This window comes from Colius striatus, chromosome 1 (genome assembly GCF_028858725.1).
Source record: "Colius striatus isolate bColStr4 chromosome 1, bColStr4.1.hap1, whole genome shotgun sequence".
Taxonomy (NCBI): domain Eukaryota; kingdom Metazoa; phylum Chordata; class Aves; order Coliiformes; family Coliidae; genus Colius; species Colius striatus.
The window spans coordinates 154450329-154465858 of NC_084759.1; the positions used below are offsets into that span (position 1 = coordinate 154450329).

At 44.7% G+C, this 15530-nt stretch overlaps 1 protein-coding gene across 1 annotated transcript in view; it reads left to right on the forward strand.

Moving 5' to 3' along the window:
• Positions 1 to 15530, forward strand: part of ACO2 (aconitase 2) — a 22697-nt gene continuing 7167 nt past the window's right edge. The window contains exons 1-9 of the mRNA XM_062013249.1: positions 1 to 67; positions 6614 to 6756; positions 7828 to 8086; positions 9943 to 10035; positions 11966 to 12124; positions 12522 to 12672; positions 13884 to 13988; positions 14252 to 14343; positions 14628 to 14733. Of these exons, the coding sequence (XP_061869233.1) occupies positions 32 to 67; positions 6614 to 6756; positions 7828 to 8086; positions 9943 to 10035; positions 11966 to 12124; positions 12522 to 12672; positions 13884 to 13988; positions 14252 to 14343; positions 14628 to 14733 (1144 nt within the window). The 5' untranslated portion in view covers positions 1 to 31. The remainder of the gene's footprint in view (positions 68 to 6613; positions 6757 to 7827; positions 8087 to 9942; positions 10036 to 11965; positions 12125 to 12521; positions 12673 to 13883; positions 13989 to 14251; positions 14344 to 14627; positions 14734 to 15530) is intronic.

Sequence of the window (15530 nt, forward strand, 5' to 3'; positions counted from 1 at the left end):
GGTCGCGACTGCATCTTTGTCAGTGAACAAAATGGCGCCGTACTGTGTCCTGGCGGCTCGGCTGCGGGTGAGCGGCGCGGCGCGGGCGGGCGGCTCGGCGTCGGGACGGGCCTCGGACGGGGCGGGAGGGAGGGAGGAAGGGAGCCGCGGTGGGGTCGGAGTCGTTATCCGCCGTGCGGGAGGGCAGCCGCAACCTCCGGTCCGCTCCGTCCCCGCCTCCGCCTGTAGGTCAGCGTGTCCCCGGCGCGGCGCGGCGCGGCGCAGCGCTCGTTTCCATGGCGATGTCAGGGAGGCCGCGGCGGTAGCGGGGCTGCCGCCCGGGCCCCGGGGAAGGGTGTGTGCCGCCACCGGGCCCGGCCGGCCCTCAAGGTGAGCGCAAGGTGAACGGGACGGCGGAGACGCGGCCTCCCCTGCCCTGGCGCCGCCGCTGGGCCTGAGGGCGCGGGCCCTAACGGCCGCGGAAAAAGCCCTTCCCGAGGGGCTGGATTTTTTTCTCCCACTGTTTTTGTCTTCAGCGTCTCTCCCTTGCAGCAGCTCAAGGTGGCACCTCGTTGTGTGAGGGAGTGCAAAGGCTACCTTTTGGCTACTTTACTTCAAAAATCCCGCTTTTAACATAAAGAGGCACCTGAGTGGAAAAGATACCGGTGTCTATACATAAGCAAAACCTCGGAAGAGTGGAAAAGCAGTATGGACAGGCACATAAACTTCCTTTTTATACAATTCTTTTTTTCTCATGGCAATAATGGTAATTCTCGTGATCCTGCTTATCATGACCTCTAAAGATCACATCTGCCTGTAACATGAGCTCACCACAGAGATTCTCATACTCAAGACGTTGCTGTGTTTAATGTGTACTTAATTAATAAAGACTTTGTGATCTTTTAAAGCATGGAAAGCAGATATCAGGATGCACTTTGCTTTTTTTTAGGGCTACTAACAGGGATAAGGAAGCATGTACTCCCCACAATAAAGCATGTGATGGAGTCATGCAGTGTAACTTCTCAGTTTGCCATTTGTGACCTTGGCCAGTGTGTTCCTTTTTCTTAGGGAGCCAAAGGAAGAACTTGGCTTCTGGTGTCCTCAAAGTACTTTGTGACGTTCAATTCCCAGTTTGTATTACTACTTGACTTTAGAGATAGGTGTTTTAGTAAGGTTAGCGTTTTCTAATTTAAGCAAAAGTTACAGAGTAGCACCATTTCAATTAGCTTGGTATATTATTTCTTGGTTGTTAAAAAATTACTAATTTGTACTTTGAACGGAAATGACCACTCATAAAATGAAGGCATATCCTTTGTCACGATAACAAATTGGTTCTCCTTTTATACTGTGTCAGCACATGAGAACAATCATTTACTAAGGTGAATATTGTGCAGTGTAAAAGAAAGGCTGTGTACAGTGAATATGGGGAATTCACGAGGCTGTTTGCTATTACCAGGCTGAGAGTACACGTTTGTTTGTTTTCCCCCCTGTGAAGGACTAAATCTGTAATGGTAATCAGATGTACTTCTAGATGATATCTTTAGGAGGCGAATTTTCTTGGCCATGTGTAGCAGCCTAGAGATTAGTGAGAATCACCTTGGCCAATCACTGTGCCAGTGCCAGTGTTGACCATGGCACATGCTATTGACATGGATTCTCTTGATCGCCTGCCCTAGAACTGTTTTGGAATTGGATCTGCATAGGAAGCTTACTTCCGAGGAAAGACTGTGGGACCTGGGGCTGTTTAGTCTGAAGAAGAGGAGACTGAGGGGAGATCTCATTAACATTTACCAATATCTAAAGGGTGGGTGTCAGGAGGTTGGGATATCCCTTTTTTTGATGGTATCTAACAACAGGACAAGGGGTAATGGGATGAAGCTGGAACACAAAAAGTTCCATTTAAACATAAGAAAAAACTCTTTCACTGTTGAGGTGAGGGAGCCCTGGCACAGGCTGCCCAGGGAGGGTGTGGAGTCTCCTTCCTTGGAGGTCTTCAAAACCTTCCTCGACATGTTCCTATGTGACCTGATCTAGGTGAACCTGCTTTAGCAGAGGACTGGACTGGATGATCTCTAAAGGTCCCTTCCAACCCCTACCATTCTATGATTCTATGAAATAAATAGGACTTAGCCTGGTTTGGGCTGACTGGACTATTTAAAGTATGTTTGTTCTAATAGCCTCAAAGAATCTAGAGCTTCTTCTCACCTGAGAGATACTTTTAGTAGCATCTCATTTCTTGAGCCACGTTGGCTGAGGATTGGCAGAAAGAGTAGTACTGTAAGACTCAAAACTAACTGAAGTAATTGTTGAAAGCCTAGTAGGTAAGTACTGAAATTATGTATGGGAAGCTTTGTGTACACTGGCAGAAAGCAGAGTTAAGCAGAGCTAAACTGATCTTCAGAACTCTAATTTTGGTTGCTCTTTGGAAGTGGATCTAAACATTAGACTATATTTACAATTTGATTATACCACACTGCTTTGGTGGGGTTTTTTCAGGCTGAATCATGGTAAATGTTAGAAACTTGGCCAGTGTTCTATGTCAGGGAGGATGAGGAAAGATGGTATTTTGGGTTTCAGCTAGGATTTCTAGGATTGATTTGCAAGATAGGAGTGAGTGTGGCACAGTTGCTACTCTTTTCAACATGAGCTTTTGCTTACTGGACTTATCTATCACATCAGCTGCCAAAATGTAAGTTAGTTTCTGAATTAGGGCTCTCCTTGCATCTGGACCATTCACTATAGGCAAGACAGCTAGCTTTTCAAGATAAGCTTTTAAAATCTGTAAAGATAAGTGTTGACTTCTTTATAGAGATTCAAATGTAATGACTCATTTAATAGGCTGGCTTTTTGGTGTTTTTTAAGGATGTTTTTTATCTCCCAAGATATGGATAGGCTTAGGAGTTCTGTTATGATTATTGCCATTACTTTTACTGAAAGCTAAATAAGAGCACTTAGGTGCTGGGATAACAGTCAGTGCCAGAGGAGAGGAGATGAGTTGGCAGCTGTTTGCTGGGTGGTCAGTCTGGAAATGAACAATTCCTAGATAAAAGGGAAAATGTATAGATTGCTGGCTGCTTGCTTCCCTTGACTGTTGGTCTTAAGGTACTTCACACTACCCAGTGAAAAACCACAGAAGCCCCCTAAACCACTTTCTATTTTAGGGCAGAGGGAGTGAGAGGGAATGAAGCTGGAAACTGGTAAATTGGTGGCTTTTCCTTATCTTTGTAGCTCCGCCAGTCCGTTGCTGGGGATGCTGTGGAAAAAGGACAGGCACAGAGAATCAACAAGCATGATGAGCGGTCTATTGTAGATGAGGAGAGATCAGACTTTTTGACCCAGCCCATGTTCACTGGTGCTCATTATTGATGATAGATCCTGAGGCTTGCTGGGCACCACCACATTGAATCAAGTGAATTCCTGACAGAGTATAGGTGTGGGATGAGATTTAGGTCAGAGTAAAATGAAGATGCCACTTTTTAAACAGACATGTTTAAAGATCTTATGTAGACAAAAAATATTCTCCTGAAACTAGTTGGCCCAGGTGATTATTTTTCCCCAGTCTTACTGGCCATCACAGAAACAGACCTTCAGTTTTCCAGACTCCTCTTGCTGATCTGTATGTCCAGACTCAAACAGGCTTCCTTCTAGTTCTGGTAGGTGTGGTCAAGCAGGAGTCAACTACTTTGTGTTGCTACTTCTGAAATTATCAAGTGAATATTTGTATAGTATTTGAATAAATCATAGAATGCTTTGGAAGGGACCTTAACAATAATGGGCAGGGGCACCTTCGACTAGACTATGTTACTCAAAGCCCCAGCCAACATGACCTTCAACACTTGCAGTGATGGAGCACCCACCACCTCTCTGGCAACCTGTTCTTGTGCCTCACCACCCTCACAGTAAATGTATTAAACATCGCTTTTCATCGAGCCATTTCATGAAGTAGAAAGATGCAGACACACGTGTGTTCAAATGGAAATGTTTTATTCTGAATTTTACTGGAGAAGTTTCTTTGTGCCTTTCCTTGAAGAGCTCTGCTTCAGATTTTTATCCTGATCAGCTTTAGTCTCAGGCAAGGATAGAATGCTATAAAGCCTCTGCCATTACTTCACTTTTCAAATCTGTTCTTCTGTACACTGAATTAGGGTGAAATTCAGCTGTCAGTTTACTGGGTGGTTAGGAGGAACTCTGTTAATCAATTGTGTTACAAGGTTAGTTGGAGGAAGAGGAGTAAGAAGGAATTACAGCATTAAACCAGAATATCTTTCCTGCTCTGGGAAAGAGATTATTTTTTCCATCAACATTGATGAAATCTCTCAGTGATTTTTTTTTCCAGCCACTCCAGCAGCTGTAGACTTTCACAAGATGACAGATAAGCATTTCCCCAGAACAATTAATGCTGTGGAAATGTCTTTACGTCACAAGATATCCATCCTTTAAAAAAAAAAAGACAGAACAAAGCAAACACATGGCTACTAGGTGAAGAGCAGCTTATGTATGTTAAACAATGAGAAGCTGGGTGGTGTTTGGTTTGGTTGGGTTGGTTCTTTTGCTGGTGGAAGAAGGAAAGACCTCAATGACACCTGTGATACGTTCTGGAAGTTCTGATCTTGAAGCGTAGGACAATTAAATCTGATGACTGGATTTCATTTGCACTCCTGGAGGAGGAGTGCCCTCTTTTGTACTGCTATGTTCACTTACTTCAGATATTCTTTAACAAAAGTGATGTGCAATTGCTGTGGGTTTGCACTGCTCCTACAAAAGCTGCATCTCTCATAGCACAGGATTGTTTGGCAAACTACACCCTTATTGCTGTCGTGCTGGCGCTCTTGATCTCACCTAGATTTCCTGAACCTTTTCATAGAATGGAATTGAATTTCATAGAGTGGTAGGCATTGGAAGGGACCTTTAGAGATCATCTAGTCCAACCCCCCAATATAACATACTCACAAATGTTATCAAGAAGCCAATAAACAAAGAGATTTGGATAAAAATTAGTGGCGTCTTCATCGTGAGTATTTCAGGCAGTGTTTTCAATGCTGTAACGAGAGAACTGGAAAAATATTCACAAGGGAAAATTAGAACTCACTAGCATTTAAACCAGTGGTTAGGTGCTGTGATTGTGTTCTGCACAAAGAATATTTTCTGATTTACATTCATACATATACAGGGATATTTGGTGTAACGCTGCTGTGTTTATTAACCTGTGCTTATCCCAACCTTGTAACACAGAAGTAGAGGATGAATAGAGATAACAGGATTAAGATTGAAGTGTAATGGTGGAGGAGGAACTGAACTCTTGTCTCCAGTCTCTTTGCAGACATTTAGTGCCAATGGCCAAGACTTTCAAAGGGTGCAAGAAATGCGTGTGCTGAATTCTTGAGAGTTTTTATGAAGGTGCCCTCTGACTCAGTTTTCAAAGCTGCGTGGGAGCCTTTTAACCCTGGGCACTGACCTGTTTCCTTCAGGTCAGATGCTGTAAAGGTGCCTTGCCATAGTCTGCCCTTCTTCCATGTTGTAAGGAACTGTTTCACTATGGAGACTGCCAAGTGAAATTAGGGCTCTTTTCCAGGGCATTTTATGCTGGTGTGTTCAGCTCACAGTATAGTTCATCTGTCTTGCTGTTAATTCACCTGTAGGGCAAGTATAAGGCTTTTCTTGGAGGAAAGGTGAGGATGCCTTTGTGAGACTGAAGATAAATAGAATGTGGATCTTCTCTGCCTGGCTGGTGAAAATGATGTGCTTGTTCCACATTTTGCCTCTCTCCTGCTCTGCATTACATCGTTGACTAGGCACATGCCTCTAAGTCACTCTAGCTAGCACTGAAACAGCTCACCTTATCTGGAAATATGATCAGCTTTGTAAGGGTTTACAGGGACCTTGTGTAGGGGACTTAAGTGTGCCATGGTGGAACAGTCTGGTAGCTACTCTGTCCTATGCTGTGAATCTGCCAGTCCTTCAATGTGAATCATAGAATCATTACAGGTGGAAAAGATCTTTAAGATTGTGTCCAAGCACTCGGCTCACACTGCCAAGCCCATCCCCGAACCATGACCCTCAGCACCTCATCTATGTGTCTTTCAAACATCTCCAGGGATGGGGACTCCACCACCTCCCTGGGCAGCCTGTTCCAGTGACTAACCACTCTCCCAGAGAAAAAGTTCTTCCTAAATCTTTAATATAAACCTCCCCGGCGCAACTTGAGCCCATTTCCTCTTGTGCTAGATACAAACTCATAGTCAGTGAGCAAATGCAGACCTAGGGTTAGCTTGCTTTGGAAACTGTGTACACTTTCTACACTGTGGCTGTAATATGTCAGAAGTATAGCAGACAGGTGGTAGCTTAAGAATTCTTTCAGCATTGCCTGGAAGCAAATTTCTCACTGAAAGCGTAAGGCATCTGGTGCTATAAGTGGAAATGTAAAATAATTTGGTAAATGCTACCCATTGTGGGTAAGCTGTTGTCTCATTGTATGACATCAAATGTTTGTTGGGTGCCTTTTGAAACCTTTTCAAGTTTTCTGTTCCTCAGCCTGTAAAACTGCAGGAATAAGTACTGAAAAACAATTGGTTTATTGATATGTTATAGGAATTCACCCTGCAAGGTTCCAGTGCTAATACTCTCCTTTTTCCAGCATGCCTTGAATAGTGGGATACGACGCTACCATGTTGCTCCTGCCCTGTGCCAGCGGGCCAAGGTGGCCATGAGCCACTTTGAGCCTAATGAACACATCAATTATGAAAAGCTGGAGAAGAACATCAACATTGTCCGTAAGAGGTAAGAGTGGAGGAGGGGTCAGTGTGCAGAATTTGGGTCTGCAGTGATAGCAGAGGAGGAAAAAAATATCGTGGGGCTCTGGAATAGAGAATATTCACTAGAGAGAGCAGCTATGAGCAGTGGCAGCCCCAAATGTAGTGAAACATGAGCTTTAGTGTCCCCAGGTAGTGGTGGGGCACAGTGGGAAGAGTTGAAGGTTACAATGAAGCGCTGCAACATGTAGAGAACCAGGCCAGTGCAGAGGAGGTGCTAGGAAGGGCTCTGTCCTCTTTGTGTAATGCCCTCTTTGAGGAGACTTCATATTGGCCCTGGCTCCTTCCCGAGGAAGCAGCGCGTGGGCAGTGGTCATTACAGCCTAATGCTCCTTTGCACTGTGTTTCAGCAGTAAATGTTCTCCTGTGTTCCACTGTAGGCGGTAGGCATGGGAAGGAGGGCTAGGAATTCGTGGCATATGTAAACACAGTGACCTTAATCTGCTGATAGAGGCTTGAGTGCCTGCTAAATTGTCGTTCCTGCTCCACTTACCTCAGCAGTGGTTTGTATGACGTGCCCTTCAGTCTTTACCTCCTTTGTTAAATGCGGTAGCTCTTATTTCAAGTTATTTTATCTACTTATTTATTTCTCTGAAGCTCTCACCACAGACTTAAATAGGTTCCTCAGCTGATACATCTCCAGGATGAAAGGTTTGAGGTCATGAAACTCCGCTTAGTTGCACTCGCTGTGGGATCTGGTATTTGTGAATTGAGTCTGACCTCTGTCTCACCTCCACATTTGCCGTCCTGAGATATGACTCAAGAAATGAGCAGAGTTGATGTTTCTTCTGCTGTATAGGAAGATGTTAAAAGAAAGCATAAAATTACATCAATCCATGTACTTTTGAACTTTCTGGACTGAGCCCTCACTTTAGCCAGCAACTAGTTAGTGTTCTAGTGCTATAAGAAGACTGTGCAGTTTTCTGTGTGTTAATGGGTTTTAGCAGCCTGAATAATACAGGGAAGCATTCGATTACACCCTTAAAAGAGCAAATGTTGAAGTGCCACAAGATGCAGATCCTAAAATTCTCCTCCCCAGGCTTGACCGTCCCCTGACCTTGTCTGAGAAGATTGTCTACGGACACCTGGATGACCCAGCAAAGCAGGAGATCGAGCGGGGCAAGACCTACCTGCGCTTACGGCCAGACCGCGTGGCCATGCAGGACGCCACCGCTCAGATGGCCATGCTGCAGTTCATCAGCAGCGGGCTGCCAAAAGTGGCTGTGCCTTCCACCATCCACTGTGATCACCTCATCGAAGCCCAGGCTGGTGGTGAAAAGGATCTTCGAAGAGCCAAGGTTGCTATTGCAGAGACTTGCATTCTGTCTGTTTGAATTCTAGCCGAAGGGAGATTCTGTGGAATCATAGAATCATTTTGGTTGGAAAAGACCTTTAAGATCATTGAGTCCAACCTTTCCAACTGCCAAGCCCACCACTAAACCATGTCCCTCAGCACCTCATCTATGCATCTTTTAAATATCTCCAAGTGTGCATGTGCAGCTTTAAGGGCTGGTGAGGGCTGCTGTATATCTGTGTAGATGCATGGAGGTTGTTTGGTTTTATTTGGGAATTTCGGAGTAGTACTTGTTGAACTGCTGGTTCACTGCCTTATTTAAATATCCCACTTGCTGTTTTACTGCTTATTCCTCTGTAGAGGCTTCTGTTAAATACAAACATATTCACCTCTATGCTACATACCACCATACACCTGCCAAGGACAGACAATGCTCTTAGCTTAGCAGGGAGCTGGGGCACATCTTATTATTCCGAGTGAAGCTAGCCTAAGTCCACTGTCTGAGCCAGGAGGAATTGTTGCCAAAATCTAACAAACAATAAACAGTTTGTGGGGACTCAGATGCAATTTAAAATTTTTAATCCATACCTATTCTCAGAAACTCCTCATGTTGAAGTAACTGCTTCTGGCTTCATCTTTCAGGCCACAGTAAAGCAACTTATACCACTCAAGGGTGAATTTGAGGAGTTTTTGCTCTGCTTGTCTCAGTCTTGAGTTGTTGTGCCCAAGTTGTGCCATTAAGAATTTGGGACTTACTAAATAAGACAGTTTCTTTTCTTCCCTTTACCTCCTGTCTTCCCAATGTTCCTGCATTTGATCTCTGTAATGCAATTATATTTGCTGCAGATCTGAGCCGAGTCCCTCCTTTACCATCCGCTCTGAGCAGAGCAAGTAAAGGTCCTGCCTTCTTCTGACTGTGTTCTGCTGCTGCTGCCAGTTGGCACACAATGAATGCTGGCAGGCTAGAGGGTGGTTTGGATCTGCTCCTGGCACATCAGAGTGCTTTACTGGGGGAGGGATGCACAAACAGAGCAAAGTGACCCAACTCTCAGTGGAAAATGAGGCTTAAAGAACTGCTCCTTCCTCATGGGAAACTTCAGCAAATGTGTGCTGAGACAGTTCTTCCATTATCTCCAGTTTCCCCTTTCTTCTGAAGCATAGCTGCATGAGAACAGTCTTTAAGAAACTCCTCCTTGTGCTTATCTTATCTACCCTGCCACTCCTCTGCCAAGAACTATCAGGAGGTAACAGTGTCTAACCCTGTGATAGTTCTGTGGCAACCTCTGTTATTCTCATGAGCGGGTTTTTGCAGGGTGACCTCCACCAATAGTGACAGTGCAGCAAGAAAGGCAGCATTGTGTGAGTCTTAACCAGGGGACTTGGTAGAACGAGAAAGGACACACAGGAACTCCCCTGGCAGTCAGCAGCTTCCTAGTGAAATACCTGTAAAGCATAAGGAGTGGTTGGTATAGAAGGAAGGAGGAGGTAGAAGAAGAGAGGCAAACAGGTTAAAAAAACCCAACTGAGAATAAAAGAAATGAGCAGAGCAATTTTAAATGCCTTATTGACAGAGCTCTCCTTTAATTGTGCTGTTTCCTTTGTGCTGTTTGCAACTGGAAACATAAGAAGACGTTTTAGGAGAGCTACCAGTAAGATGAAATTAAACAGCCTGTTACAACTGACTGGCAAAGTCTCGATCCTTTTTGATTTTGAGAGTGATGCACACCTCCCTCTAGCTGCTACAAAACTCTGGAGCAAACTAGACAGGCATGGGAGGGAAAGGAATGTGTTTGAATCAGCTGTTGATGCATGGAAGATCAAAATGTGCTCCTAATGCTCTGCATTTCCCTATGTGAACAGGACATAAACCAGGAGGTGTACAACTTTCTAGCAACAGCCGGGGCTAAGTATGGAGTGGGATTCTGGAAACCTGGGTCAGGAATCATTCACCAGGTAAAGTGTGTGGTGTGTGTGTTTGCAGTCTTTGAATGTGCAGTGTCTATTTTACATTATGGTGAGGGAAGGCTTAATTGCAAACCCTTAGGGAGTTGCTTAGGGAAACAACTTGCTTTCCCTGAGGCGGCTGAGGTTTCTTCCTTGCTCTGTCTCAGTTATCTTGTCAACAGTGGGGTTTTTTTTAATAGGTTATTTTGGTCTAACTGTAACCTGATGCTTGGTTAGGTGGTGCCAACAGCATGCCATGTGAATCACAGAGGCTTGAAATATCTTATCTGCTTGTAGCCTGGCTCCTCTTCGTATGATTGAGGCAGTAAGGTGGTGCCATAAGGCTGGCTATATAGGACTAATGTGAATTGCTCTTGGTGATAAAGCAGCTTTGAGAATATACTTTATTTAGGGTTATTTTGTATGCATTTGGTTCCATAAAAACCAGGAGAGTATATGAGGACTTCAAACAGAGCAGCTTACTTGAGGCACTCAAATTGCAACACATAACAAGTTGCTGTGTGAACTGAATAAATGGCAAAACAGTTTCCAAGGATGAGATTGTCTTGTTATAGCACTTGCACCTTCAAAGAATCTGACTGTCCCAAGATAACTTACCACCTATTGAGTCTTTTTGGTTTTTAAAACCAACTCCTCTGGCAGGACCTCCCTAGCTTGCTCTTGGCTGATTTGCTTTGTGCCTCCAGTAGACATTTTTCATTGTTCTCTGAGTCACAGGTGGGAAAAACTGAAGTGCAGCACAAAGCAAAAGAAGCAGAGAGGAGAATGGATGACTGATAAGCATCCTGTTAGCAGGGAACTTTTGAGCAGGTTCAGTCATGAGCTCTCTGCTATGTTTTCTTAGCTGCAAAATGAGTTACTAAGGTTACTTTAACTTGATGTGACGCAACAGAGAAATGAAAGAACAACTGAACTCTCTGAAAGGTTATGGGAGTACCCCAGGTCCTTTGTGCTCTGAAGCCACTTGTAACATCTGTCATGTGGCAATACAGCTCCTTGATGTGGTTACCAGCTTTCTTGGGGCTGAGTTTCTCTGGCTGGAGAAAGTTGGTCATGTGGTATAGCTTCACAGTCCAACTCTGGCAAAGTGAGGCCTTGATAAGTGAACCTTCTCACGAAAGCATATTAATGTGAGCTGGAAGCATTAGGAGTAGAGCCTTGGCCTTAATAAAGGGCCACCTTGTTTCTGTGCAGGCTGTGCTGTGATGTGCACACTGAGAGTCCTGTTCTCCCTAGAAAGGCTGTCCATAATGTTGTTATGACAGATGTGTAGTGAGAGGCTCATTAGCTTTAGCTCTCTAGTGTGTCACCACCATAAAAAACTCATCATTTTTCATTAAACAACTGCTTTATGGGTGTGTTAATAGTTGAAGAGTCTTGTGTGGAACCAATAGGGACAGTAAGGGAAGGACAGCTTCTTGGTGTATTTGTGAGGGATTCTTCTGATTAGGTTTTGGCTGGCAGCAGGGATTGGAGGAGCCAGTTGGTGGTGTTCTGTGGGAGCATAAAGACAATGAAAGGTCTCACTAGCATTAGGTAGATAAACTGGCTTGCTTGGAAGTTGATTAAGGGTGTAGAGACTAAGGAACAGACTCAGCTGTAACAAAGGTGACACTTTAGCAAAAGCCTAAACTGGTAGGAAGTCTTCCAGTGGAGTCTTCCACTGAAAAAATTGAGATTGCTTTCTAAATTTTCTTGCTATCCTGGGATAGCAGGGATCCTGGGGCTGAGACTTGGTACCTTGTTCTGTCGTTACATCCTGAAACAGAAGTGAATTTCCCATCCAAAATCAGTTACTTTCTTGCTACTGAAATCTGCCAACACAAACTGATCTAAATTCTTATTCTTGTCTTCCCTTGCTGTCTTCCCCCTCTTTTCCCAACAAACAAGCAAGCAAAGAATCCATTTTTATTTTCAGATCATTCTGGAGAACTACTCCTACCCTGGGGTTATGCTGATCGGCACAGATTCACACACCCCCAACGGAGGCGGCTTGGGAGGAATCTGTATTGGTGTGGGGGGAGCTGATGCTGTAGATGTCATGGCAGGAATCCCTTGGGAGCTCAAATGCCCAAAGGTAGGAGCAAAAGGAATACTAATCCTTGACGTGAAGGGTGAGATGTTAAGATATGTGGGAAATGTTGATTTCCAGGTATTATGTATATAAGGCACTATGTGCCCTTACAGACTTGTTTGTAGTCACACACTGGCTTAAACAACCGCTCTAGGATTTGGTTTTGGCTTTGAGTTTCCATTTCCAGCCTTATTATTCAGGGACTGAGGGCGATAGGTGAGTGTTGGTGTCCTTTCAGCTGGCCCTATCAGTGGTTCCAGCCCTGGTGCACATGTTTTGATGCTTCAGGATTCTCTCCTTTTTGGTACTGCACCCACACAGGTTCTGAGGAATTGTTTTGGCTGCTGAAAGGAAACAGTGACAAGTGTTTTATTTTATTTTTTCCGTTAATGTTGCTCAGGTTATTGGTGTAAAACTGACTGGCAAGCTTTCAGGCTGGAGTTCTCCCAAAGATGTGATCCTGAAAGTGGCTGGCATCCTCACTGTCAAGGGTGGAACAGGAGCCATCATCGAATACCACGGGCCTGGTGTGGATTCAATCTCTTGCACTGGTAAGACAGCGCAAATCTCTTATCTGAGTTGTCTGTGTAGGCTGGGAAGGGAATGAGGCAAGAAGCACTAAATGTTCTCAGCCTGGCCAGGTGATTTGTGTGCAGCAAACTGGGAGAGTGGGTGCGAGTGGTGTAACACGATAACCCTTTCTCAGGGAGTGATCTCTCTCCATTAAACCTTCTTGTGCCTTTGAGAGCACTGAATGGTTAATTGTGAAGAATCCTGTCAGATGGTGTGTCAGGGTAAGATTTAGAGTGGAGGTATTCTAGTGTATGCTTAGAGGGTGGAGATGTCAGAGATAAAGGATGGCATTTTTATTTCAGCCTAAAATAGGCTGTGAATAGAGGAAAGAAACAAGTTGAAAGGGGTACATGTGTGACAGCTGCTAAAGAAGCAGCTTTTTAGCAAAGCAGGGCAGAGGAGAGACCAAAAAACAGTAGTTTGTAATGTGCAGTCTTAAAATACCCAACTGTGAGTCTTGGGTGCTGAATTTGAACCAGCAAAAACTGCAGTTGTCTGTAAGGATGCTAGTTAGGACTGAATTAGGAGAATCATCTCCTTTTGTCTTGAACTGCAGCTTTCAAGCTGGGCTTCTCTCTCAATTTGTATGGCTTGGCTACAACTTGGAATGTTTTATAAACTGAGAGTGATTTGAGAGTTTTCTTCTGTGAAATCTGAGGAACTTGACCTGTGATACCTGCTTCTAGCTCGTTAAATTTAAAGCAGCAGCTTCTACAGCTTCTTCACTGTGTCTTTGAAAGGCATGGGTGGTCCCAGTACCATGAGTGAAGGAGGATTTCTATGATACCCCGTCACTGGAAGCTTTTAATTCAACTCAAATTTCTGGCTCGTGCAGTAAAGATGAGTAAGGTGGTAGGGAGAGGCAGGACACTCATTGCAGGTAGCAGAGACACTGGTCAGTGCTCAGTGCAGACAGGGAGCTCTCTGTCATCCCTCCCAGTATCTGCTGTTCCTTTCAGCTCTCTCCTTGCAGAAAAGTCTGGTCACAGGCACCGTATCGCTAGGAAACGTTAGGGGCTGAGCCAACCATTGCACAGTGTGTCCTCCCTGCCCTGGAATTAGGTTTCTGTGCCTAATGCCCTGATCTGCCTTGGCTCTGCTGTCTTTTCCATAGGCTAACTTTTAAAGAACTGAACGGCCTTGGACTTTCTCACTCACCCCGTGGTCTCTTCTCTTGCTCCTTATCTAGGGATGGCAACGATCTGTAACATGGGAGCTGAAATCGGAGCCACCACGTCAGTCTTCCCTTACAACTCACGGATGAAGAAATACTTGGGCAAGACTGGGAGAGCTGGTAAGAGGATTTGGGGGGTCTGAAGTGGGTAGAAGTGTGGGTTCAAGTGAAAGTGTGTTCTGGGAATAGCATCCTTCTGCAGTAGCGTCTGATGTGAATTCTGACCTTGCATGGTCCCGTAGATCATCTGGTACCAGTGGAGAGTCTGTAGATGAAGTGCCTAGGGAAGTAGACAGTGGATCCTCTGTGTTTAGCCCTTCCAAGCTTCTTCTTTTCCCTCATCTTTGCTGTGCTTTTCAGATCTCCCTTCTTTCTTGTTCCAGACATAGCTGCGCTGGCGGATGAATTCCAGCAACACTTGGTGCCGGATTCTGGTTGTCAATACGACCAAGTGATAGAAGTCAACCTCAGTGAGGTAAGGCTTCCTTCTCACTTGCTACCTTGGGTGTTGTGATGTGACTCTGATTTGTGTGAGCATTGGCCAAGCTGAGAGTTTGATGTGACACCCCTAGTGCTGTGCTAGAACATGTAACAAACACTCAGGTCTGCTTCACTGACAGCTCCTGCTCTGGTGTTCCTGTAGGAGAATCCTATTTAACAGCTTCCAGATAAGAGCTATGAAAGGAATTGATTTGCTGCTGTGTTTTGGGGATTTTTCTTGGCTACTGTAATTTCTGACTTTGTCACTCTTTCTTAAAGCTGAAACCACATATCAATGGACCTTTCACTCCAGACCTGGCACACCCTGTGTCAGATATTGGTGCTGTGGCAGAAAAGGAGGGCTGGCCTGTTGACATCAGAGTTGGTGGGTAGCATTTACTCTTTCCTCTGCCTTCATCTTTGTGCCATGAATGTTGCTATCTTGGGATAAGCAGTTGGTCACATAGCTTGGGAGCTCATCCTTTAACCTACTGCCCTCTGTCCTTTGCCTTTGCAGCAGTGTCATCTCTTCATGGCCATGTGAATGGACTGGAAAGAGTAGTGGCCACCTGGGCCAGGTGTGTGAGATGAGATCTGGGCTAGTTGGAGGGGTTTTTATCTTGAGGCAGACGAGGTTTTTGGTTTGGTTTTTGTACTCCTTGGGAACTTTTGAATGATTGGGTTGACAGGAATGTTAGCTGTGGAAGAGTACCTTTGTTAAATGTCTGTTGTATGGATCTGTCTGTTACAAAAGTCTGTCAGGAGCATAATTGTCAGTCCTCTCAACAGCTGGCTACTGAGCTCCCAGGACATAGTAAAGATAGTACTTGATGCCCCAAAAAGCAGGCTTGGGTATTCATATTTATGGGACGCAAACCTCTTGGCTGTCTTCTCGAGTGTTCCCCCAGTGTAAATGCATTGTAAAGGCCACATCCCAGGTGGGAAATGGATTATTTGATAGTGTTACAAACAGGATCAAGAGCAGCTCTAACCAAAAGAGAATGTTTTACTATTTAGCACCAGAATGCTGTCAGGGTGGCACAGCATGTCTTTGTGTGGTCTTCATACTGTAACAAAGGACACTTTCTGTTCTTCATTTCCTCCATTTCTTGCCATCTTGATTTGAAACCTCTTCTGGTTTGATGGAACAATACCTCTCTGTGGTCATTTACTTAACCAAAG